This window comes from Hipposideros armiger, unplaced genomic scaffold (genome assembly GCF_001890085.2).
Source record: "Hipposideros armiger isolate ML-2016 unplaced genomic scaffold, ASM189008v1 scaffold_907, whole genome shotgun sequence".
Classification (NCBI taxonomy): domain Eukaryota; kingdom Metazoa; phylum Chordata; class Mammalia; order Chiroptera; family Hipposideridae; genus Hipposideros; species Hipposideros armiger.
The window spans coordinates 87,523-114,598 of NW_017732257.1; the positions used below are offsets into that span (position 1 = coordinate 87,523).

The window sequence follows — 27,076 nt, forward strand, 5'->3', positions numbered from 1 at the left end:
TTCAGTTTAGGGAGAAGGTGCGATGTTGGCGGGGTCTTAAGATGGCTGCTAGGCGCCTCTCTCCTAACCGGGAAACAGGCTCCTGTTTACAATTGCTGTATCCTGGGAAAGAGCTGCAGTTAATGGGAGTGTCAGCAGGCTAGGCATCCTGAACCAGAGCCTTCAGTGCTTAGTGCTGTGCCCGGGACTGTGCCCGGGACGGGATTCCTCCTGTTTGGGGACTGCAGTGTGACGCTGCCGCCAGAGAGCCTGCCGAGTTCCGGGATGTGCAGCCAAGCAGTCAAAGGTGCACCTTTCTACAGCCACTCTCTTGCAGTCGTAAACCTTAAGAAACCGTACCAGCCAATGCCACACTGAAGGCAGCAATTTTTAATGCCACGTCAGCGAGGGTTGAAAACTGATGATTTTGAGAAAGTCCCAAAACAATAAAAAATAAATAACTGCTTGAAGGCTGCTGAGGAGAGGCATGCCCTCTCCAGGGCAACTGGGAAGCACATTTGGATGCCCAGAGCATAGACTCCCTCTTGGAGGTGCAGAAGTAATGGGCCGGTGGAAGCGCGTGCCCACCCGAGAGCCACGTGCCTTTCATGAGCAGCCACGGCAGGAGTCTGGGCTGAATGGTGCTGGCTGCTGATGGGCAGAACTTGCCATGTGGATAGAGTGTCGGCTCCATGAGAAGATGTGGAGTGGACTGCTACCTCCTGGCCTAAATGAAAGTGATGTTGAGTTGAATTCTGAAGATGAAGACACATTAGAGAACTCGAGACTTAACTTAGAGGAAGATAAAGACGATGAGACCGTTACAAAAGCTGAGAGCTCCGATTTCCCTACAGATGCACCAAAAACTGAAGCAGAGGCAAATGTAAATGCATATGAAGAATGTCCTTCTGGCATTCCCTCACATACGTGGAATAAATTTCAAGAATTGCAGAAAAAAACACTCTGAACAGAAAAACTCATCTTCAAGGTTCAGGAAAAAAAGAAAGCGCTCCAAAAAAGGTAAATTGAAGAATGAAGAAGAACCTCATAGTGAACAGGCCTCAAGTCAAACCCAGTTGAAGGAACTTACTCAGTATTTTGGAGTCAATGACAGATTTGAACCCTCTGTTAAAAAAAAAAAAAAATTGACAAGTCAGGCCCTGAAAAGAGCCTGGACCAGGCTGTGGAAGAGTGACACTGAGAAGGCTGAGGGGCTCAGCAACCAGCTAGCCACCCGGGAGCTTGGTGTAGAAATTGCCAAAGCAATTGCCGGCCACAACTTTGTGAAAGCCAAAAAGGAAGCGGAAAATTCACAGGTTGCTTGAAAAAAGAAGAAACTTGCGTGGGGATTTGAAGCAAAGCAGAGATGGGAAACCAAAAGCAACATGGGATACACGTAACTTGTGAGACTTCTTCAAGACTTTGTGTCTCTACTTGAGTTTTTCCTTGCATCTCCAATTGCTCGATTTACTGAAAAGACTTTCCTGCTTATGTTAAATAACAGGTCAGGAAATTGATAGAAGTAGAAAAAAGAAGCATAAAATTTGGGAGTTGATTATCAAATCTTTTCAAGCTTTTTCTAACGAGTTCATCCTATTGAAGTCAATGAAATTGAGCGTTGTGTTATTTGTACAAGGAATGTAAGCATACATACAGGGGAAAGATAGAAATGTATGTATTTGTGTAGGCCTACAGTATAAAATCAATTTTACCTTTCATCCATTTGGTGTAGCACAGCCAATGAGCTCCTTGTACTTGCTTATCTGTGCTCAGTGTAACTGCACTTATTCTGGAATTGTGTTTTTAAGATTGGCATTTGTTTATAATGGATTAGTCATAAGTGTAAGAAAATTTCAATTGATGTTATCTTTACAACTGACTTTATCTTACTGTTATAAAAGTAATTATTGGTTCTTTATTGGATGCAGTAGAGTTGATACCTCACAGTCACATAATAAAAGCAGTTGATTAAAAAACAAAAAATTTCAGTTTAGCCTATGTCCAAATTATTGCAAATACTAACTAGGATATGAATTGACTTGCTAAATTTGTATAATTTTATTATTTATGCTACTAAAAAGAAAGAAGAGAATTAATTTTTATTAACTGCCCTGTTTGAAATGCATTTTACATGTTTTATATCATTGAATCCCTGTAATGCCCAGATATGGTAGGAATGGATTGTGATACATAAGGAGACTGCGGCACTGAAAGAGTAAGTCATTTGCCCAAGATCACGTCGCTAGTGAGTGGCAGGGCCTCGATCTCTGTATTGGCTCCTGAATGTTAAGGCTGATGCCCATCCATAATCGGTGACTCGTGCTGCGTGACACTGGGAATCAGTTGTTCCCTTCTCTGGTCTCCTTGGTATTATCTACAGTCTCCCAGAACTCACCACACTGCGCTGTATTTTTTCTCTATCATCACATTGTGAGCTCCTTTGTTTCATCATAGCAGAGTGCCTGGCACACAGTACGCACTCTTGCTGCATTATTTCTGTTGTTGACACTGCTATTCTCAGACTAATGTGTATTTAATTGGGGGCCCCTTTTCTCATTGGTGATGACTGAGGCATCAAAATATTGTTTGTTGAACTTAAAAAGAAATGTTTAATTGTATTACAAGTTACACTTTGGTCAAAGTATGACTGTTTCTGAAATCCTAATGAGCCCCTAAAGACTACAATAGCCTTTGTTAAATAAGGCACTGGGGTGTTAATAGATGTGTCAGCATGATATGTATTATTAATTGGATGATTCTGATAAAAATCACAGATTACACTTTTACTGACACCCACAATAACCTCCTGAACCTTGAAACAAAATATATGTGAATGAAAAAAATAAACTAGTCTCTCTGATTTCCACTAAATATATACATATGCTTTCCAAAACATCAAGCTCTTTTAGTTGGGTATTTACAATTATATTTGACAGGCAAAATATAATTCAGGTTTACTGTATTTAATAAAATTTTAGTTATAACTAAAAAAGGAGAATTCTAGGAAATACAAACAGGAATGTGAAGAAGTAGAAAACAATTACTCTATGTTTCTGGAAAGAACTTTTCTTCTTTCCATCCTTAAATAACTACCTTGAAGCACAATTTTTAAAAGGATAAATACAAAGAACTATTGCCAGGTTCATGTATTTTACAAATCTAAGTAAGACTGGATTCTAGACAGACTGGAATACATTTTATATGGCTTCATGCCTCAAGGCAAATTTATTCTGTTTTAAGACAAGAAATAATGAACACTTCCCACCTCTGCAAAGATACATCAACCTTAACATTCTTTTATGGCTGCTTCATTTTGCATGGTATGCTTAACTAATGCAATCAATTCCCTATTAGGTATTTACATTATTTCCTGTTTCTTTTTTCTGCAACGTTTATCCTTACATATTTATCTTTGTACACTTTTCTATTGACCTTATTAGGCAAACTCCAAAAAAATCAAATTACTAAGTCCTCTAGCAATGTGGGAAGGGAAGAAGTCCTTTTTCGACAACTTCAACAACATTTTGATTAAGTCAATAGGGAAAAAAAGAAAACCTCTTGTTAAATTAAAATTTTCATTTCCGTAGTTTATTGCCCATTTGTATTCATTCTTTAATAAGTTGCATATTTGGGTCCTATGTTTCTTTTTATAAATCATTTGGTTTAGTCATTGATTTTTTACTTATTAATTTTAAAATGCTCATTATATTAATAATATTAACCTTTGGTTTATCATATGTTATAAATATTTTTCCCTAGTCTGTCATTTACCTTTCAGTCTTATGTTGTTCTTTGTTGTACAAAAACTTTGGTCTTTCACATTCAAATCTTTCATCTTTCCCTTTATAATTTTTACTTATGGTATACGTTATGCTTCCAAAATCCTTTTGAATGCTTATTACCCCTAATTATATAAGCATTCACCCACATTTTCTTCTAGCTATGTTGTTTTTGTTTTTTACAGTTTTATTTTCAAACTGTACTCCTTGCCAGCTGTGCAACCTTGGGCAAGTTTTCAGTTTTTTCATTAGTAAAACAGGAATAATAGTTGCTACCTACTGGGTTGCTATATGATTTAATAAGGCAATACAGGCGAAGCCCTTACCCTAGTGCCTGGCCATTATAAGTCTAAAATATATTTTAGTTAATATCTATTATTAGAATCATCCCTTAAATCTTTAATTAACTATAATTAATTCTGGTATAGAGAAGGAGGTGATCATCTCATTATTTTCCTGAAAATAGTTCCTCCACCTTTGCAACAATTCTCTGAGGCAATCCAATTTCAAAGATAAAAGATATCTAAACAAATGGAATACTGCTGTGCCACAAGAAAAGATGAAATACTGCCATTTGCGACAACATGGATGGATCTTGAGATTATTTTACTAAGTGAAACAAGTCAGACGGAAAAAGTCTAGAACCATATGACTTCACTCATATGTGGGATATAAAACTGAAAGCAACAAAGAAACAAGACAAACAAATAAAGAGGCAAAACTCGAAGACACAGACAACAGTTTAGTGGTTACCAGGGAGTAAGGAGGGAGGAAGGATAATACAAGAGGGTAAATGGGGTCATATATATGGTGATGGAGGGAGAACTGACTCTGGGAGGTGAGCACACAATATAATATATAGATGATGTATTATAGAATTGTACACTTGAAACCTATGTAAGTTTACTAACCATTGTCACCCCAACAAATTTAATTTTTTTAAAAGACATCTGTTCTTAGAAAAAAATTTTTAGAGGAATCACTTATTATCATTTATTGCTATTTCTCTAGCTCCCCTAGAGGTCCCACTTTTAAAATTCCACTGAGAAAGAGACGGGTGTGAATGTATGTGTGTGGGTGTACACATGCGAGCACATGCAAACAAGTGTGTATGTAGTGAGGTGTGTGTATTGGGTGTGTATGTGAGGGTTATGTGTGTTAAGGGTATGTGTGTTTTGGGTCATGAGGAGAAGAAGGAACAGTATCATTATTTGGGCCAGGATATGCCAACCCATGTTGTCCAGTGCAGGAAAAATACTGCTCATTCTTTTATAACATTAAGATATCTCAGAAAGGTATAAGGGGAAAAAACAACATAGAATCATATCAATAAAATTGTGAATAGAAACATGATATAAAGCACCCCTTGATTTTCTATTCTGGTGCCTTTTTAGCTGTACGAATCCCTAGATGGGGCTATACTTAATTTTTTAGTTTGGGGGACTTTCAAGGCACCACTGGTACAATAAGAAACAACTATTAAAAAGGCCAGACCGTCAACAAAACACTAAAAATGCACCGTGGACTCTTCATATAACCTCCTGTCCTTAACATGACCAGCTCTCCATGAAAACAAATGGTGGCTACACTACTCTCAGTCATAGAGAGAAAATATTAAATATCAAGACCCTTATACGGTCTAGTAAGGAGAGTCTGGTTTATCCAAAAGACTGAAGTGTTTTGTTTTGTTTTGTTTTGTTTTGTTTGCTTTGTTCGTTTCTATTTTTTAAACACAGCAATCCTCTTTTTCAGCATAGAAAAAAATGACTTGTAAACTGGTTTTTGAAGCTCAGAAACAAAAAAGGAACTGTTTATGCTGGATGGTGGGAATCAGGGAATCCACAAAAGATACACTATCCCCACCCAGTTCACACTTAAACGGGATGAAGTGCTGTTTGTTTAGGGGAACGCGCACCAGCCCATCAGGGAAAGTTCAGAAATCCTGTGGGAAGTGGGAGGAGCCGGGAGTATTTGTCTCTATCCCAGACAAGCTGAGCAAAGCCACAACACTGTCAATCCCCAGAGCCTGTGGCTTTTCAGCAGGACCGATGCCAGAAAGGGGGTGACCACTCTGCAGATGTCAGCTCCTCGTGCCTGGTGCAGGGAATCCACAGGGCAAACCTGACCTCACTTGTTAGTAACCATGACCGAGATTCCAATTTCCTCTGTGGGGCTTATGATTAGACCTCCTGTAACTGTGTGGACAAGTCCTAAACACAGGCATGCCTAAAGCAACCCATAACACAGTGTCAGAACAGTAGAGAGGGCTTCTGTATGGAATTTCTGCCAGCAAAGTTATATACCTGATCCACCCAGCCCTGAGTCACCTATAATACAGATCTTTGAAAAGCTAGCACCCCGAGTCTCCACACTTATGCATTATCTGTCCCTCTGGGAATAGCAGCAATGGACACAAAGCTACTAGACATGTGCTTTGGGAGCTGAGTCACCAAGGAAATTCTCTCTAGCAGGGCCCTGATAGTGTAGCACAGAAGGGGTGGAGGGGAAATGCAGCTGTCATTCACATGCCAAATATCTGACTACCAAAGAGGCACCAAGTGAAACATCACACTGGGCAATGTTCTAGGAAATGGGAGAACAAAATGGGAGGGTACATCCCTGTCTTACTTGCAACCTGCATTAAATAAGGAAGTCTCATATAGATCACGGCTGAATAAAACACTAGATAGGGCAATACAAGGCTGGATATGACATACATCCAGAATATTTCTCATTTTTCTAAAGTAGCTACATGGAAGAACATTCAAGATTTTAACATGTTCAATAATTTTATCAGTTTAAACAGTCTCCAGTTTTCCTTCTTTTCTCATTGGAGTCAGAGTGGAAAAAAAATAGTTAAGCTCAATATTTGTAATTTGGAATTTTTGGGCCTGTTCATTTGTAAGGGTGTTTTTCCACTTCTAAACAGGGCTGACAGCCATGGTGATTTTGATGAGTCTGAACTTGGCAAGTGGCCCAGCTCCAAATCAGAGCACCTGGACAGTGCAAGAGCAGACAGGTTCCTCATACATACCTGAAGGGGTAAGGAACGCCTAACCTGGATGAGGTTTCAGTAAATCCCTCTCTCAAATAATGCAACTCTCAGAAATTGTCACATACAGTGACTTTAAACCTGATTTAAGTTAAAGACCAAAACCTGCAGAGTCCAGGGAAAGGAACTAAGGCTTTAAGGCTTGACGTGGGCAACCCTAGGTTCAAGTTTTAATCAACTATAGAAGTTTGCCACCAAGGAACCTGGTAAAAGGATACTGAGAAACTAGGCCATGAGGGTAAAGGTTCCATGGTGACATCCAAGAGTGGTCAGCACTGCAGTCCTTGGGAGTCTTACTTGCAGCATGGCATGGGTGACTCACCCAGACGCCTGTTTCCACCCCAGTGACAATGCTGGGACTAACCATGAGCTGGCAGTGTAGCTCAGCTCCTTTTTGTTGCCAGATAAAGTGGCTGACTCACCCAGGAGGGTGTCAGGCTTTGGTGCCCAGCAAGAAAGAAGAAAATAAGCCACCTTACCTGTGAGAATTGTCCAATAGAGAATGCATTTTGGAGGGCATTTTCACATAACACAACTGCTAAAACAGTAAACATTCTTCATTGCTACCTGCTCGAGAGTGATTTACACTGTCTGTCTCTGCTATAGAAGCAGGCTTGACTCAACATCTTCTCTGGACTGTGGGGTGCACACTGTTTACAATACTTGAGTGGAGGTTAAAACAAAGCCCACACCAAACACAGGCATTCAGGGCTCTAGAGAACTTCTGACAGGAGGGACAATGTCATTAGTATTATTGCTGGCTGGGTTCCAAGCCAGAGCACTCCAATCTGATTTCCTTAACACAGTCTCTCCTGGGATGAGAGATAAGAGAGGAGAGCCTACGGTTGCTACAGGATCCACAGAATCTCCACATATCATTGTCACTAACTAAAATCCCCATTTACCACTGCTTTCAGCTCTGTCACAGCTGGCAGGGCCTCATCTATAAAATGGGGACAATAAGTTTCTACCCGGTTGGGTGTACTGACAATAAAATGACCGGCTGCAGGTAAAGGGATGCCCACAGGGCTGGGAACCTAGTGTCCAGAACTATATTGCCTATTGTTGTTATTATCTACCCCTCTAAATATACTTAAATGATGTCTTGAATATAGTTGAATGATGTCTCTGGATGCCAATAAATATTCTAAGGAACAGAGTGGACAAAGGAAGGAAAGTGGAAGAAGGTGGGGTTGGGTGGGATTACAAAACAGGAAATAGAGATGAGAAAAAACAGAAGCACACACACCTACCTATTCTTTTAAAAAAAAAAGTAACAAGGGACGGCCAAGTGGCGCGTTGGTTAAGAGCTGGATTGGAACGCCAGAGGGCCCCGGTTCGGATCCCACATATGAGGGCCAGTGACACCGCCCTCTACAGCTAAGATGCTGAACAGCTCAACCTGGAGCTGGGCTGCCGGGAGTCGCCGGCGACAGCGTAGGCTGCAGCTCCTGCTGCAGTGGGTTGCCATGGGCTACCGTGTGTAGCCAGCAGTCAGCATGAGCGGCCAGCAGCCACTGTGAGCGGCCGTCCAGAAGGTGGCGACTGATCTGCCTCGCCCGGGAAGAGCGCAATGATGGTGCCAACTTGGGCCAATGAAGCAACGTCCTCCACAACTAGACTGAAGAATAAAAGGACAGCAACTTGTCTGTTCCCTTTACCCCAGTTCCCCAGTGAGTGCTGTTCCCATCCCCCAATTCCCCAATTTAAAAAAAAAAAAGTAACAATATTAGCTTAGCTCATTTATTTCAGAGAAATTTTTCTTAACTGACCTTCATTTACCAATTATCTGAATTATTCAACATTCTCTTTTCCATCTAAAATACACAGCCACACACGCCCACCTCGCATGCTCAGTCACCCAGCTGAGGGGCCACTCTCTGGACTCCCACCAGCTGAGTTATGTTCTTACAAAGGGTCAGTTGTGTTTGCTCCAAAACCTGTTTATGTCAGTTGTACTTCTCCGTAATTGCATAATTTAATTAACAAATGCAAAAAGAGAGTTGCTGATTCTCAGAAAACTAAGTTGGATGCTTAAGAACAAGATGATAAAGGTGAGTCTCTAATAAAAAAAATGTCAAATTAGATATGGGTGAGACAACTTGTAAAAGACTGTAGAAGAAAAATCTACAAGGATTCCACAGATTGTGTTATAAATGTCTTTTAAGATGGCACGCACTGTTTATAATAAATCTCTAACAAACTTTTCAAATAAATCAACCACTACTGCTTCTCATTAACTGTAAGGAAAACTACAGTTTTGATAAACCTAACAGCTAACAATTACTGAGTATTTACTCTGTGCAAAGCACTTGCTGAGTACTTCATATACATTTGAATAGGAAAATAATGAATCAGGACAATGTGCTAAAACAACTATATATTTTGGAACTCTGCTAAAAAATCAGCTCCATTTTGCCTACTGCCAGCTTTTAGAATGTAAATTTTGACACACAGTTAAACAATGCAACAGATAGCATTTCTACCTCTGAGCACAGAAAATCTGGCATCCTGGGAATAGAATCAAACATGGCGGCTCTCCCCACAGCAACAGCTCAAAGCTCAGAGGCGCTCAGCTGTCCCCTCTCAGTAGAAAGCAACCCTAGCAGAAGTGCAACCTTTCTCCCAAATTGCAGGGTATTAACAGTGCCTGAAAACACATGGCTTCAGCAAATTTGAGCAACATGCCATATGGTGAGAACTGTTACATAATTTTTAAGTCAATAGTTTAGAATCTCTCGGGCCAGGAAACGTACATGCCCACAGTGACTCCCCAGATATGCCACCACCAGACTGATTTTTATTTGCGGTATGAAGGTTTCCAGAAAAGTATGTTTATGAAAAATAATCCCCTTACAAAAAAGAAAATTAAAAGCAAGGTTACTGGAAGCCACTGTTATTTACTAATATGACACATTTCAGGCAGTGATAAAAAAATGTGTTGGTTTATTGTTGAAAAGGCGTTAATTGCAATCAGTAATGATTTAAACATTTACAAAGACCTATTATCTGATATGACGCTCTCAAGTTGATTAATATTCACTGTAATATAATAACTTTATAATCCTAAATGGGGATCAGTGTCTACATGCATGTATATGTGGGTTGCAGGGGAATCTGTGGGTTTTTGTATAAATGCCATGCTTTGGGTGCTGAATTCTGCAGGTTACTTCTGGGTTTTTTTTTTCTTAGCTCTGGCATAAAGACTCAGAATTAAGTGCCAGACAAGCATTATGACTATCAAACCAAAAGGTAGTAATAACGAGATAATATATTTAAAAAGTAAAATGTCTCAAAGCATGATTCAATGCAATTCAAATGTCTTAACAAATAAGCCTTTGATTTGCCTCTGAAAAGTCCACTTCAACAGCTGTGTGGCCAGCATAAAATGTCTGATTCATGTTTTATCAGAGCTGGAGATCTGAGATCATTCTAGGTCCTATCTCCTCTTTTTATAGATGAGGAAGCAGAGATCCCCAAAGTTTAGCAGCTTGTGGCAAAACCAGTCTTCTAAACACCCGTACAATGTATTTTCTTTCCAAGGAACTGATGTTAACCACCCTTACTCCTGCTACAATCTGAAAACGATAAAGACGATAAATATTATGAGCTTTTCCTGTGTGCCAAGTGCTGGCTTAAGTACTTCACATGAACAGGTCATTTAGTCCCCAAATCAACCCTATGAGATCAGAACTATTATCCTTATTTAACATATGAGGAAACAGAACCAAAGTGAGATTAGTAACTCACCCAGCCTTCCACAGACAGAAGGTGGTGAAGCCAGGATCTAAACCCGGGCAGCATGGCTTCAGAGCTCACAGCCTTCTACCACTCCAACCAACTCACTGCAATGCCATTATACATATTGCAGAACCACTGTATTTCTCAACTGGAAAGCCTGAGAGTTGAGGCTCTTGCTATAGCTTTTAATAAGTAGCATAACATCAATATAATTGAGAATTTAACATTTTACACACCACATGAAACTCAGAGTCATTTCTCTTAGCTCTTTTAATCCATGCACTTATCTTTCTCTCTCTCTCCTGCCCTCTCTGCCCCCCCATGTTTTGAGAGCTGCCTTGAGAGCTCTGATTTAGTATCAATGATGCCATTATTCATTGAGCCTGACAAATAGGTTGGTTTCAGAAAATCTGTGCTTCCCCTTTCTCCATTTCCTCTATTTCCCATCAGAGAATGAATGCTTCTATCTTAATGTTTCTATTCACAATTAAGAAGGAATTCCTGTTTTTTTAATGAAGAGAAAGGAAATCAAATTACCAATCAACTAATCTACTAGTAATGTATTCACTAGGCAGATTATTTACAATGAATGTAAATAAACCTGAGAGAATAGCAAGCAAGAAGTTTAGTTTTTGCCAAGGAGGTCAGTCACAGTATTTGTACAACAATGGGGATATCTAAAGAATAAGAAATTTTCTCGCCCAATTTTGTAAGTAGACATTGCACATCCTCTCCGTCCTTCCCTCACTGTTTTTTCTCTTTTTTTTAAGTAAATGGGAAAGTCATTCAGCTGACATTCTTATAAGTAGAAATAAAGAGAAAACACTCATTAAGACTATGTATCTAAGAAAAGGGGGCACAATCAGAAGCGAAGGAATCAAAGACTTCCTCCACTAAAACAAATACTTCCCTCTTAAGCTAAAGCAATTGTGATTAACTCCTAGGAAAAGATAAAATTTACCAATGGTCACAAGTAATAAAATTAGCAGTCATTTGTATTTGATGAAATAGGGATAAAATGCCTCAAGGAAAGAACACAAGCAAAATGTGGGGCTAGGATGCAATGTTGCCCTGGGAAGATGTAGTTTTAGTTCATACCACCACTGACAGCTTTAAAACACTCAGGACATGAGTGGGTCCTAGAAACCAACGGCACCTGAGCTTTGCTTATATAAATGAGTAGTGCACCCCCTGAAAGTTAACGAGAAGGAAAGGCAGAGCTCGCTAAATCTCTTCTTATGTGACAATCATAAGAGCTACCATTTATGGCCCGAGGTGGTTCCCCATTATCTCTATCTTTAAGCATCTCTGAAGATACCAACATCCCCTTTACAGGTGAAGAACCTGAAGCTTAATGAGACTGAAAAAAGGCCTTCTCAGCAAGCTGTGGCTGAGCAGACCTGAAATCAAATCTTACTGACTTCCAAGCCCATGCACTAGATGGGAAAGAATGAGTGTGAATTTTATGAGAAAAACAGAGCTCCAGAATAATTAAGGAAAACAGATGCAATGGAAGAAGAGGCCAGAGGCCCAACTGTCAAATGCAGAAAGAAAGTCAACTTACCAGCATATTTTGTAGAGTTAGATTCATCCATGGACCAAAAGCAATAATCAAAGGCAAATACCTGAATAATAAAAAATATATATATATTAAACTTAAAAATTAATTAACTCCTATGAGTATACCAGATTGCAAAAAATAAAATTCACTGATGAAGATGAGGATGCCTGGTACTGTCCAATTTAAAAAATAAAACAAAAACACCATAGATTTGTTGCTTTGTAAACCCTAAAGTTTCTTTTAGACTAAATTGACGGTTATCTTCTTGTATTTGAGTTCGTTGTATATGAACACTGCTATTTATCTAGAAGTCAAACAAGCAGACATCTTAACAACAAAAAAATGAATGATAAATTTAGTGACAAAAAACAGTACCTTCTCTCCCAAGTCCACAGTACCAGTAACCCTCCAGCTGAAGCCCCCACAGATTCTCAAGAAACACTGAAGTGATCAACTTTCATTTTAAACCAGTTCCTCTAACTTTCCATGATGCTACCATTTCTAGCATAGCCAAATCTCAATACTTCCCACATTGCCATTTTGGACTCTAGTCCTTCTTCTGCTTCAACATGCAATCTTGGACCACGTAGTGTTAAGAAAGCAATCACTCGCACTTGCATGCATTAATTTCCTGTACAGTTATTGAATGCCCACTATGTGCCAGGAATGGCTAATGGCCTAAGAACTGTCATTTCATCCTTGTTTTCCATACATGTGACCACCACTCAAGCTCCCGTAATAATTATCAACTGCACAGGGCAATGTTCCCCAAAGTGTACCCCAAGGAACAAGAGTTTCACGAGACAATCCATGGAAAAACATGAGATCGTGTTGGAAATGGTGTCCATTTTGCCCTGTTTCAGATTCTCAATATTAAAGGCTCTGAAAAGTCCCACACCAAGTAAGTTAAATTGTTTAACTTTTTATTTCTCCAATTAATTTTGGTGAGGAGACTCTTTCTTGAGGAACACCGGTTAACATGCCTTGAAATCAGTGCTTCTCAAGATACTTCTCAGCAAACTACGGCCCAAATGACTCAGCAGCTACTTTCCTGGGCTCCTTGTTACAGCTTTTTCTTTCCCATGCAGCCCAAACAGAAAATTACAAACCTTCCATGGACAGGGACCTTTTAATGCTTAATCATTTCAACGGCTATTAAGCACTGAGCAAACAGAACCCAAGCTCTTTGACCTGACATTTGAGACTGGCCACAATAAGGCCTTTCCAGCCTATGTCCCCTGACTTCTTTACGCCTCAGCTGAACACATCAGCACCTTGGCGGTGCTAGGCACAATCCTACCTCTCTCAATGTTCTCTTCATTTCACCCTTCAAAATGCTTCATACTCCTTAAGGCCCAGTTCAATGTATTTTCCTTCCAGGAAGTACTCCTTGTTTCAATCCAAAGTTTCCATTCTTTGAACTTTCATAACATTATTTAATCCTTTTTTGTGACACCTATCTTAATTTTTCTACTTTTCAGTTATCATGTATATCATCTGTGCATATGTTTTATCTCCACTGGTAGACTAAGTTCCCTGAAAGGAGAAACCATACCTGATTCGTATTTGTATCCTACAGTGTTCATAGCAATTGCTTTATAATATTTATTGTATGATTAATGGCATTGAGACCTTGCATAAAAACAGTTATTTTCTACATCATCAAAAGACTTAAGTTATGCTCTGAACAGTTTCAGCACTACATATTTTTAATGTTTTTAAAACTGATTCAGATATGCATACAGCTTACGTCATCAATCTCAAGTCCAAATTCAATTTTGTTACTTATACAAACAGTCACTCTGGTCTTATAAAAAACAAGGCTACAATGAACAACTATGAAACAATAGTTTCAGCCAAAAGAGTGTGGAATATTTACTGCATTCAGAGGGCTGTTCCAAAAGATGGAGAGACCACACAGGCATAATCCAGTTAATTTCCCTGCCTCGAGGCAGGATTGAACTTCAACACTTCTGAGAGATGAAGATCTGTCTTGTTTTTAAACATTTCCAGAAAAGGAGATCCCACAACCTCCTTTTAATGGCATCTTATAACACTTAACATTCATTTCCAGGACATTATCTTTTCCTTCTGACCTAAATCAACTCTCCTTAAATGGCCATTAGATGCTATTTTCCAATTTTTAAGTTATTGTTTTCCTCTTGAGTCTCAATGATTTCCTGTTAGTTATATAAATGAAAACAAATCATTTATTTCCTATATGTTAAATTCCGTAACTACCTATTTAATAGTTTGATATTTTGCATACAAGGTTAAAAAGCCAGAGATTGACATTTCACAGTAATGCTACTTAAAAGAAAAAGAAATCCACCTCAAATTTTCAGGGTCTACTTCTCAGAAATAATCATTCCAAATTCTATGCCAACGTCAATTTCTAACAGTTAATAGTTTAAGGTTGTTTTTACTCACAAAAAAATAAAAATTTTTCACTTAAAAAATTTGCCCCTAGAATTTAGACAAATGTTAAAACCCTGCAGAAGAGAAAAGGACCCTGACAGTACTGATAGATACAACCGTTCCTGTCAAATACTGGCCTCTTCCTGAACTGAATCATATCTCAAATTTCACAACCTTTGATCACATGCATTTTGGAATGCTAACCTCTCAAACCAGTACGGTTATTATTTTACTAAACATTTACCAGTAAGAAAGGTGAAGCCCAGAAATTTGAGGGACTTCCCTAAAAACTCAAAGCAAGTGAATAGAAAAATTCTTGTATTTTTTTTCTTTAATGCATGCCACAAGTGATCACCCCTTCTGTGAAATTCTACAGCACTCAGTCGCTCCTGTGGCACTAGTTCACATGTGGTCCTATTTTATCCCTCAGGGGTTCAGTGTGGGTCTCCCCTCCACTCTAAAAGTGAAGCCATTGGGAATAGGGACAGCGTGTCAAGCACCTCATAGTGCCTGGGTCAGTACCTCATACAGAGCAGCTGCTGTATGTAATATTTTTTTCAATAAACATAATACCAGGAGAAGGAGTTGGAATGCAGACAAGAACACAGAATGGATGCGAGTGAGAAATGTTATAAGCAGAGGTTCAAACTGTAAGATATATTTTTAGATGTTTCATTACTTTCAGATGCATGTTTGAAGGGGGGAACTTGGTTCCATCAATGGTCAAACACAGACTTGGTCGCAAGATGAGCACTTGGGTCCTTTTCAGCACCATCTTCCATGGTTCACAAGGATAAACAAGTATGGCTATATCCTGTGTAATTTGCAGTTGGCACAGAAATGAGAACAATTGTTTGTTTAACTGTTGCTAGAATAATTATTTATTATGAATGTTACTAAAACAGTTTTAAAGATGTTTAAAATAATTTCTTTGTAGTAGGTAGTCCATTCATTTCCCTTGCAAATCTCATTAGTACTGTGAACTATTTACAAACAATTATCTTTCTTTTCATGGCTAAAATTAACTTATAATTTAATGACATAAGGTTTGTAACAAAAGGGACATAATTTTCTTAAGTTTTACAGAAATTTTATTTTTCCAATACAAAATCCACTGATATTTCAAAAGAGATAACAAAGCTATTTTCTTGAGTTACTCCTTGGAAATTGACCTCTTCAAATAAAAAAGAAAATCATTTTTTTCAAAGCCAGCATATTAGAGAAACATGTTAAATAAGACTTCTAACTCATTTCATTAGAATTCCTAAAAGCTTACTTCATCTAGTCATTATGAAGTCACTAGTATCTTAACTGGTGTGGGAGATGAGGGACATCTTAATGCATACAATTGAGTAAAAAAAAATAAATTTGGAAACAGCATACATTTCGTATTTCATCAATGCCAATCAACACCATGAGAACTTTCTGTGGAAACGCATCCATACCTTCCAAGAGCCTTCAATGAGAAAGAGCCAAAAGTGCAGATGCTCTCCAGTTGTTTTTAAAATCTGAAAGCCATTGTCTTCATTGTTTTCAATAAAATGTGACTCCACCTTCTCAGAATCCCACTACTTCCTCTTCGTTTGCAACTTGTAAAATTCATACCAGCATTTAATTCCCTGCAGCTTGCAGTCCATATCTGCTCCACCTTCATCACGCTCTTAAAAAATGTTAGCTTTGCATCTTTGTGAACCACTGAACAGCCAGTAAAGTTACTACAAGCTGTTTTTAATAAGGCAAATGTGTTGAGTGATATATTCTGAGGCAAGGGAGTTCCAGGACTTAGGAGCAGGATGCAGCATAGTCAAACTCTACTTTTAACTAAAAGTCTAAGCTCTAATAGCATTTCAGCAAAATTCAATTTACAATTTTAAAAAACAGAAGAAAGACTCTTCTATGTTCCTTGAAGAACCAAAAGGCATCAGTGTTCAAAGAAATGTGATCCGGTAATCATTTTCCTGATCCATAAAAACCAAATGTAAAGGTATTTTCAATTATACATTACCTCTGTATCCTTTCATTCATTCTTCCTACTTATATGCTTTCCCTAATATGTTCTCCAGTTGTAAAATGTTTAATCCAGAAAGCAATCAACAAACACCTATTTGCCACCTCTCAATTGTGGGTACCCTGGGGAATTCAAATGTGTATGAGGCATGTTTTTTGTCTTCTAGTCAATTACAGACTAATGAAAAGGACAAAACACAAGACAATTATTCTTGAAAATTAAAAAAAAATCACTTTTCTTTTCCAAATTATTATTTTTTTTTTAAGATTTTTTTTTTTATTGGGGAATTGGGGGGATGGGAACAGCGCTGGGGAATTGGGGAAGGGGAACAGACAAGTTGCTGTCGTTTTGTTCTTCAGTCTAGTTGTGGAGGACGTTGCTTCACTGGCCCAAGTTGGCACCATCATTGCGCTCTTCCCGGGTGAGGCAGATCAGTCGCCGGCTTCTGGACAGCAGCTCACTGCGGCTGCTGGCTACATACAGTAGCCCATGGCAACCCACTGCCACAGGGGCTGCAGCCTACGCCATCTCTGGCGACTCACAGCAGCCCAGCTCCAGGTTGAGCTGTTGTTCAGCATCTTAGCTGTGGAGGGCAGTGTCACTGGCCCTCATATGTGGGATCCGAACCGGGGCCCTCTGGCGTCCCAAGCCAGCTCTTAACCAACGAGCCACTCGGCCGGCCCTCCAAATTATTTTAATACCTCTCAGAGCCCCTCTCCAGGAAGAAAGTGATTAACCCAATACTTTTCTCAAGATAATTTCATTTTATGCAAAGAAGTATCTTCAAACATACATCTGGTTTTTTGTGATGTGAGTCAAAGTCCATCTCTTTCAATTTCTCCTTATTAAAATCTTTCAACACCATCTCCATTATGCACCTTTCTTAAGGACACTACTCCTTATTACTCTGAATTTCATACCTGTCTGACCAGATTTTGTGTGTCTGTGTGTGTGTGAGTGAGAGTGAGTGAGAGAGAGAGAGAGAGAGAGAGAGAGAGAGAGAGAGAAGGAGAGGGGAAGGGAAGAGAAGAGAAGGGAAGGGAAGGGAGAGGGGAGAGATTCCCTCTGTTCTGCTACTTTATTAATTCTTAGAGGACAAGACCTTGCTTTTCCTAATGTTTTTATTGTCCACCATTCCATCAAACAAAAATACTCTGAGAGTGTATTTTTTAAAGCAACTCTTTGGTGAATTACCTTTTAATTAAATAATCTTGTAAATCTGATGATGGTTTAAAACACACAGTGAGTATGAATCCTTCAACAGTACTGCAGTACAGTAGATAACAGTACTTTCTCAAAGTCTCCATTTTCACTTCATCTGTGGAAGTGACGAGACTGCTGTCACCCTTCAGACATTATTTGTGTGTTTATTGAATTCTAAAAGACAGAAGCAAGTCCCCCTATTTATCTATATGATAAATATTATGTCAAGATATATATTATGTCAAGAGTCAGCCATCTCTTCAGCTCTGAGAGCTTCCACCAATGACCAAGAAATCTTCTGGGCATATTAAGTACAGTGTGAAGTCCAGGAAGATGATGTATTATAGAAAAGAAAATGTAGACATGGAAGAGAATCCCTCTTTCGTGCAATCCCCTCCCTCTCCTCTCCTCCCTGCCCTGTGAGCTACAAATCATTTTTTAAGACCTACCTAAATGTCACCCCTCCAATGTTTCAACTTCCTCTGAAAAGTGTTTATTCCCTCCTCTGTGCTGTTTTAGTTGATAGCTCCACCTCTGTAATACACACTTTACCTAAGTAATTGCACATTTTACTTTAAATTAGGACTGGGAATTTAAGCAAAATGTCTACTAATACAATGCTTGGTGCAAAGTAGTAACTCAATATACAGCAGCTATGTTATCAGTATTAACAGTATCTACTTGGGAGGGGGTGGGGATGAAGGAGAAGGGGAAGGGACAAGACAATACAAATTGATAACTACAGTATGGCCTCAGTGATAGAAAAGACAGTCTGGGGAATATAATCAATAATGTTGTAACTATTTTTTAAGGGGCCAGATGGACTCATGTCTTGTTAGGGAGATCACTTTATAGTCGGTGTAGAGGCCTGACCACCGCACTGTATTTCTGAAGCTGATGTTGAAATAACATTGTATGTCAACTATAATTATATATACATATAGTCATGGAATGTGGAGTAGAGTGTGGGAATGGAGTCAATGGAATTGTAATAGATAAGTATGATATCGGGGGTGCGAAGGCAGTAGATGGGGGAGGGGAGTTACTTCTGTCTGAAGGGTGAAAAGGATAACTATTGCATGTTCTGTATACCTAAAACTAACCAAAAAAAATTAATTAATTAATTATAAAAAGAAATAAAAGCCTTCATGCAATGTAAGGCCAGGCTGCTTCCCTCTCTTGGGTCAGCCTGTTCCATGTCTTGGAGTGTACTTTCTTTGACTAATAAACCTGTTGCTGTCTTATTGCTGCACAAAAAAAACAAAAAACAAAAAAAACAATATCTACTGATGGGCTCCTCTCCCAGTTAATAGTACAGCTATCACGTATGGAATATTTACTATGTACCAGGCACCACCCTAAGTACTTTATATTCTCATCAAGCTGTGAGGTTTCCGGAGCCAAGGACTGTGTTAGTTCATTTCTTTATTCCCTGCAGGTATAGACACAGTCAATAGATGCTCAGTATTTGCTGAATCAAATAGAGAAAAGAGAAAAGGCAAAAAAGGTCTATAAGGCCAAGGCCATGAGTGGAAGAGTTGCTACAATTCCCTGAGTTTGGTGTCAAAAGCATTAATGCAAAAACACACTACTTCCTAGTTCCCAAAATCAGAATCAAAAGGGCTTTCCCTGGGGAAATAAAACCCCACTCTATGTGAACTTACTTTGTTTGCTTAAAGGAGCATGTCTCTCTCCTCTCATTCTATACTAGCATCGTCCTCTCTTTGCACAATTAATTCACTGTTCACATCTGCAGACACTGCTGCTATTAACAGCCTGTTCTGGCTACTATCTGCTGTGAAAGCTGAGCCCAAGATCTCTCGACAAACCCCCGTTTCACCAGTTTTATAAATATTCGCTTGCCAATGTCCAATGTTTTGTGGTTACTTTTCAATTTCGTCAATTTGAGAGTACAATTAACATAAGAGACGCATGCCAAATTTGTTCACATTTCACCACACTGTTATATGAGACTTGAGTCAGACAAAAAAAATTAAAGTATTATATTCATGTCATGTTAAAATTTCCCTTTTAATACCAAGCTTCAATCCTTTTCTCTCATCTCTTTCCCCTGATATCAGAGACGGGAAGAATCATAAAAAAGCAAGAGTTAAACTTCCTTCATCTGGGTGAAGCTAGACTGAAATTGAAAGGAAAGCCCAACACTGAAAGCTTGTCTGATCACCGGGACTGTCTTCACCACTGCTATTTGCAAAAGCAGCTCTGCCAACACTGACTCCAGCATGTGTCTGAGTATATCTGCTCCTGGGCACCACAGGAGGGCTACCAAATGATCACCCTCATTACTGCTGAGTTCTACTGACAGATACCAGCATCCCATTTAAAAAGCTGTCAAGTAACTGCTATCTTTTTTATAATTAATCATTTTCTTTATACATGCCTATATATGCATACCAAACAATGTCTTAAATTACACTGTCAATATTGCCTGATGATGAAGATGTCAAAGCATTTTACTTTTTTCTAATTTTTTTTAATTTGGGGAATTGGGGGAGGGGAACAGACAAGTTGCTGTCCTTTTGTTCTTCAGTCTAGTTGTGGGGGACGTCGCTTCACTGGCCCATGTTGGTATTGTGATCATTGGGCTCTTCCCGCCTGAGGCAGATCGATCGCCAGCCATTGGACAGCCACTCACGGTGGCTCACGGCGGCTCACGATGGCTGCCAGCCGCTCACACTGGCTGCTGGTCACGGTAGCTTACGGCAGCCCACTGCAGCCCTACTACAGTCTATGCCATCACTGGCGACTCACGGCGGCCTTGTTCTAGGTCCAGTTGTTGTTCGCCATCTTAGCTGTAGAGGGCACAGCATCACTGGCCCATGTGGGATCCAAACCGGCGGCCTTGCCGCTCAGAGCTCGCTTCCCAAGCCAACTCTTAATCAACGAGCCACTCAGCCGGCCCATCAAAGCATTTTAAAGACTCAAAGCAAGCCAAAAGCCTCAGCTGCACATCAACAAGCATTGTTCCTGCTCTCAGGGAGTTCACAATCTGTTGCAGGAAACAACTACGCTGTGGGAAGTACAACTCTGCATTGCAGTTCGAGTTCCTACCATGGAGAAGTGTCTCTTCAAAGAACGAACTCATCTTTGAATCCATTTATTGTAATAGGCATTTACTGAGTAGTTGTTATGAGCTGGTCAGGACAGAAGAAAGAGTGCCCCCTAGTTATAAGGATCTCACACTCTATTAGAGGGAAGTAACCAAGGAAAGGAAAGAGTGCACTAATATTGGGTTGTCGAAAAAGTCATGACGTATTTTTCTACGTTTTTCGTTGCAAAAACGCGTCATGACTTTTCCAACAACCCAATATATAGATGTCAGTACAGGGTTCGGCAGGAATACAAAGAAGGAATAATTATATTGCAGTGTGGGGTTAGGGTGAGGTGGGGTGAGGCCTAGGAAAAGTTTCTAGAAGAGGCAAAGGCTTGGGCTGAATTCTGAAAGATAACTGTTGAGAATACAAGTAGGAAAGGCATTCCAAGTAAAGGGTGAAGCTAGCAAGCAACAGAGATAAGAAAGGATTGGGTGTAATTGGAGTGGTGTGCAAACAGCAGTGAGCAAAGGAAGAAAAGAGAGAGAACAATCTTTTCCGGCCAAGGCCAGATCGTGTTAAGACTTTATGTGCCTTATTAAGAAGGCTGGAATTCAGCCTGTTTGCAAATGACAGGATCACTTTCCTATTTTGGAATGACCACTATAGCAGCAATGTGTTAGATGGACTGAATAGGTAAGAAGTCAAGAGAAAAAGAGGCCAATTAGCAACTCATTATGATGAAGGTAAAAGTTTCTAATATCCAAGCTCAGTGGGAATGGAGAGGAGCTGTAGTGAACAGTCACTCTTTTTTTTGCCCAGAATCCCAAACCCCATTTATTCTAGAAATAGAATCTTTTTTTTAGGAGAACTGTATTAACCTCCACTCCAGCCATTTGGTTCTCATGGGTTGCCACCATGATATATATATGAGAGAGAGAGAGAGAGAGAGAGAGAGAGAGAGAGAGCACCAAAAAATATATATACATATTTTAATGAAAAAAAAACTGTATTAAAAATTTAATACTCAATATATACTAATAACAAAAAAGGAATACAAGTCGTGTATACATTTTTTGGCACCCCGGTGTGTGTGTGTGTGTGTGTGTGTGTGTGTGAGAGACTGTTCAGGGGAGAAGTCGCAGAAGATGCACACAGGAGCTCACGTTGCACCACTCACAGTTCCATAATCCCTTGACCACAGTTAACTGATCCCAAGAATCTGACGGAATTTTTGGATTAGAGACCAAGGAAGTCAAACCAGTCTTTCATTAATAATACTATAATATCTGGGACATGTTGAGGCTATGTTTCTAAGCATGTGGACCAGAGAAGCAGACACAGCTAGACAGCAGTGAGAGAGAGAAATGAAGGGGACACACATGGGAACAGAGACAGGAGACGGGAAGATAAGGTGAAGTGACTGTATTTGAACCCTAGCCACTTCCTATCCTTGAGTTCTTTTGAGAAATCTCAAAGTCATTTTCTTATGGTTCATCTACTTTGAGTTCCTCTTACTTTTAGCTGAAAGACTCCCAACTACTACAGGAAGAAATAAATATGAGACATGTAAAAGGAAGAAATAACCAGGCGTGATCATCCTTTGAATATAAGACTCAAAAAGTTATGAATATTAATACTCCTATGGAAAAAGCCACCAAAAAGTACCCTAAAAACCATCCAAAGTTTCAAAAATTTGAATAAAAACTAGTTCTACCAAATCATAGACCAAATCTATAACAAAGCATAGAGCTTCCATTTAGCATGAACTCAACTCCAACTCTTTCAAATATTCCATTCCTTTCATGTTTAATCCTTTATCCTCCAGTTTTAAAATCTGCTTCCCTGGTTGCTGAGGGGCAGGTATGGGGTGTAACAAATGCACCATCTGTGGCATTTCTGGTTCTTCCATGCTCTGATTACTTTCAAATTGATGAACACATACATGTGCCAGGAGGGTGAGGCATCCCAACGCCACAGACAGCAGCTCCTATGCTCAGGACCCTTCCAGACCTTGCTGTAGTATGTCTTCATCTGGCTGTTCATCTGTACCCTTTATAATAAACCAATGAACCTAAGTCATGTTTCCCTGTTTTGTAAGCCATTGTAGCAAATTATCGAACCTGAGCAAATTTTGGGAAATCCTAATTTGTAGCAAAGTCAGACGGAAGTGTGGGTAACCTGGGGACCCACTACTTCCATTTAGTATCTGAAGTAAAGGCAATCACACGGGACTGAGCCATCACTTGTGGGGTCTGAGCTACCTCTGGTCAATGTCAGAATCAAACTGACTTATAGGACACCAGATGCTGTCCAAAGAGACCTGCAGAATTGCTTGGTGTGGAAAACCCACACATTTGCTGTAAAAAATGTAGTGAGTAGAGAAACAGTTTTCCTTTAACGTCCACCACTTTGTTTCTGTTCCTCACATACATCTTGTTTCCTATCCCACATTTTCTGCCTTTTGAAACCCTACCCATACTTGAAGCCCCACTTTTGTAATAGTTATGAAGCCTTTTTTCCTCTGAAGTCACAAAGTACTGACACAATGAATGATGATGTTTATCACCATTTATTTTCCATTACTTACTATGCTATATATGTTTAATCTTCCTGACCATGTTATAAATTCTAGAGAGCAGGAAAAGCTTGAGCCCCACAAACTCCTCATACAGTATTTTTCACAGATGTCCTCAATTAATATTTATCTAATTAATGACATTTGAATGGATAAGTAAAAAATGATTCCTAGGAAAAATGCAGAGCAGAAAGGCTATGCCGCCACTGAGTTCATGCTCTGCAACACACATGGACCCGGATACAAAGGCAGAAATGTAAAGGGATGGGAGAGCGGCTGCACTGAACTAGGTAAGGAAACATGCAAAGGCTTTAGGGTGGATGCTGAGAAATGTTCCATACTCAGCCATGTGTTTGGACTAAAACAGTGATGTCAATAGAAATATAATACCAAATATGATATTTTAAATGTTTTTCGTAAACACATTTGAAAAAATACATAACAAATTTTTCATAAGATATTTTATTTAACCCAATATAGCCAAAATATTTATCTTACTATTTTTTTTCTTACCACTAAGTATTTGACGTCTGGTGTGTACTTAACACTTACAACACATCTCACTTCAGACCAGCCATATATGGCATGCTCAAAAGCCACATGTGAACAGATGGCTGCTGTCTTTAATAGCACAAGTGTAGAACTTACTACATCTGAGGTCAACACTTAGTTTTCAGAAATTCCCAGAGTAAAGTGGTAGAGGCCACAGAAAATTATGGCAGTCAAAGACTGTAAAACAAGTCTAAAAGACACTTTATTTCAGAAGGCATAGCTGTACATAATAATATTTTTTCCTCCTTTTTTCAGAGCCATTTTTGTAATGCCAGGTGTTTAGTATATCGATATGCCTCTTTAAAGGATACGGCCTTCAAAAACCAACCATTTTGGACCAGCCAAGTGGCTCAGTTGGTTAAAAGCGCAAGCTCTGAGCAACAGGGTCGCCGGTTTGATTCCTACATGGGCCAGTAAGCTGTGCCTGAGCTGAGCTGCTGCTGAGCTGCCAACAGGTGACAGGATGGCTCAGTTGGTGAGAGCACATGCTCCTAACAACAAGGTTGCTGGTCTGACTCCCGATAGGATGGTGGGCTACACCCACCCACAACTGAGATTGAACATGACACCTTGAGCTGAGCGGCCACAAGCTGCCAACGGGCGGCCAGACAGTGACTGGACATGGAGCTGAGCTAGCTGCGCCCTCCACAACTAAGACTGAAGAACAACAACTTGGCTGTTCCCTTTCCCCAATTCCCCAACACTATTCCCCTTCTCCAATTCGCCAATAAAATCTTTAAAAAAAAAACCCAAGCATTTTATTTTATTTTGCTATAATGTTGTTTTCTTCTGTTGACAACTTTGTCAACAAATTTATGTAAACAGAAGAGGGATTAAACACGTTGAAGTTCAGTAGTGCCTAACCTCACTTGTAAATAAAATAAGAAACATTAAAAGTAAATTTAATTAACAAGATCGAATTGTTCAAATAAATCGTACACTAACTTATAAGATACTAAACACAATGATCATGAGGAAAAAATGAGCAAACCGAGTAAAAAAGGATATGATCATAAACAAAGTGATCTTGCATTCTCTTTCCCCCCATCTTTGCCCCCACAAAATCCAAAAAACAGAAAAATGACTTTACCACCATGTGGTGTAATAGAAAGTACTTGAAACTGTATAAGACTGGCACTCAGCAGGCTTAGGATTGGAGCCAAGCTCTCCTACTGGATGGCTGTGGCCAGTGCATTCCTTAAACATCCATCTCCTTGGTCTGAATTGAGGAATTTCCAGCTCTGTAGTGTTCACTTGGCACATAGAAGGTGCTCAAGGGAAGGAAGAAGGAAACAGGAAAAGGAGTAACAATTCATTTGTTTTTCTCGGCATATGTTCAATGTGGCTCCTCAGGAAGGTAAGACACTTGTGCCAGGTGTGACAAAAGCGTGAAAAGTGAGGGGTCCTAAAATGTGCTGGACATTCTAGTGGCCATCTGGGAGACCTGGAATTGGGCTTCCAAAGGCAAAACTACTATGATCAATGCCAGTTTCTTGTTCTCCATCATAGAAAGCACATAATAAGACAGTGATTCTCCACACACACACCTTTTCCCTCTGTACTACCTCCTGCCAAAATCCAAAGTTTATGAGAAGGTGGCTAAACTAACAAGCAATTTCCCCCTTTTACCTCTACTTGCAATACCTTTAAGACAAAAACCTTGAAGTCAAAATTACAGTCACTGATAAGGAAAAACATGAGGCGAAGACTCATTGATGGGGGGTGGGGAGGTAAGGGTGTGTGTGTGTGTGTGTGTGTGTGTGTAAACTAACAAGGAAGCATAAAGCAGCTGTCTCTAAAAACTTGCTTTTCTTTTTAAGGGAAAGAGAACACACTTTAACACTGCATAGTATGCTACTGGTTAAAGAATTAAAAGGCATGCACTTGGCCTACACTGAAATAAATGTTTCTCTACTTAGGGGTATAAATTTACAAAATAACACCAAAGAGCAAAATCCAAATATATAGTACAAGACAATTTATACACATATAAATTTCCCTTTCTATTTTAACATGTTACATACACAAGCTATATAAAAAAAATTCTAACTTTTAAAAGTCAACCAGAAGAACATACTCATCTTTTTCTTACCCTAACCTGACACTAGAAAAAAAACAAATTTTAAGAACAAAAGAAACCCAATTTGGGGAAAATAAGCGTTAAGTCTCTTCAATGCCACCATCACCAGCAGCACCCCACATGAGCGCCTGGCTTCTCTTCTTAATCGTTACTGGCTCCCTCCTCTTTCCACTCCCCAGAGCAGGGTTAGTCCCAAGGTGCTGGCCTCTGTTCCCTCACGTCTTCTATTCCACTTAATCTTTTCTTCTTTAACAACATAAGAGATGCCCCTTCCTTCACCACCTATCTCTTCTCCACAAGAATTTATCTGACCTTTCTAGGTCAGAGACTGCAAACCTTGTACAACCTGCTAGACATCTGCATCCGATGCTTTGCCATCTCTTTTTGCTATGTTGTGTTCTCCCATGTGCTGTCGGCATCCAAGTCCCAGATACTTTATTTCTACAACGTTTTGATATTTCTTCCCATGGCACTGCTCCAGGGTAGGCTCTTATTACCACTTTTCTGGCACAGTTTATTGAATACCAACCCTAGCTTCCCCAATGACCAAATCAAATTCATTCTGCGCTCTGCTTTCAGATTAACCCTCTAAAAGGAAAGGCCAACTATGCCATTGCTTTGTTCAAAACAGACACTTCTAAGACTGAAGATATACAAGGTCCAACCCTGGCATCAAGGCCTTCCAAAGGTGGATTTGGTTATAACCTCTTTCTAGATATGTCACCCAGGACTCCCTTTAGATGTGCCATTAGTCTGACTTGTCTTTTTCTGAACACAGTCAACACTCTCTTTTCTCCATCTCTTGGCACATCTGTCTACAATCAAATGATATATATATATGGGGTTTTAATAAAAGGTCATGTGTATTTTTCACTAAGTATATCCCTAGGTATTTAATATTTTTGAAACTACTGTAAGTTATTGGGGTTTTCTTAAATTTTATTTTCTAATTGTTCATTGCTAGTATAAAGAAATACAATTTGGACTTCGACCTTATTTTTCTGCCACCTTGCTACCTGTAAGCTCTAGGAGCTTGTTTTTGAGATTTCTTAATGTTTTCCAAGTATATGAC

General features: G+C 39.4%; 1 protein-coding gene and 1 pseudogene across 1 annotated transcript in view; one reads left to right on the forward strand and one right to left on the reverse strand.

Moving 5' to 3' along the window:
* KIF13A (kinesin family member 13A) overlaps nt 1-27,076 on the reverse strand; it is a gene marked incomplete at its 3' end in the record, with an annotated part of 189,283 nt that overhangs the window by 71,467 nt on the left and 90,740 nt on the right. Inside the window, exon 4 of the mRNA XM_019630384.1 lies at nt 12,116-12,176. Within this exon, the coding sequence (XP_019485929.1) occupies nt 12,116-12,176 (61 nt within the window). The remainder of the gene's footprint in view (nt 1-12,115; nt 12,177-27,076) is intronic.
* On the forward strand, nt 680-1,379 carry LOC109375161 (protein FAM204A pseudogene; annotated as a pseudogene).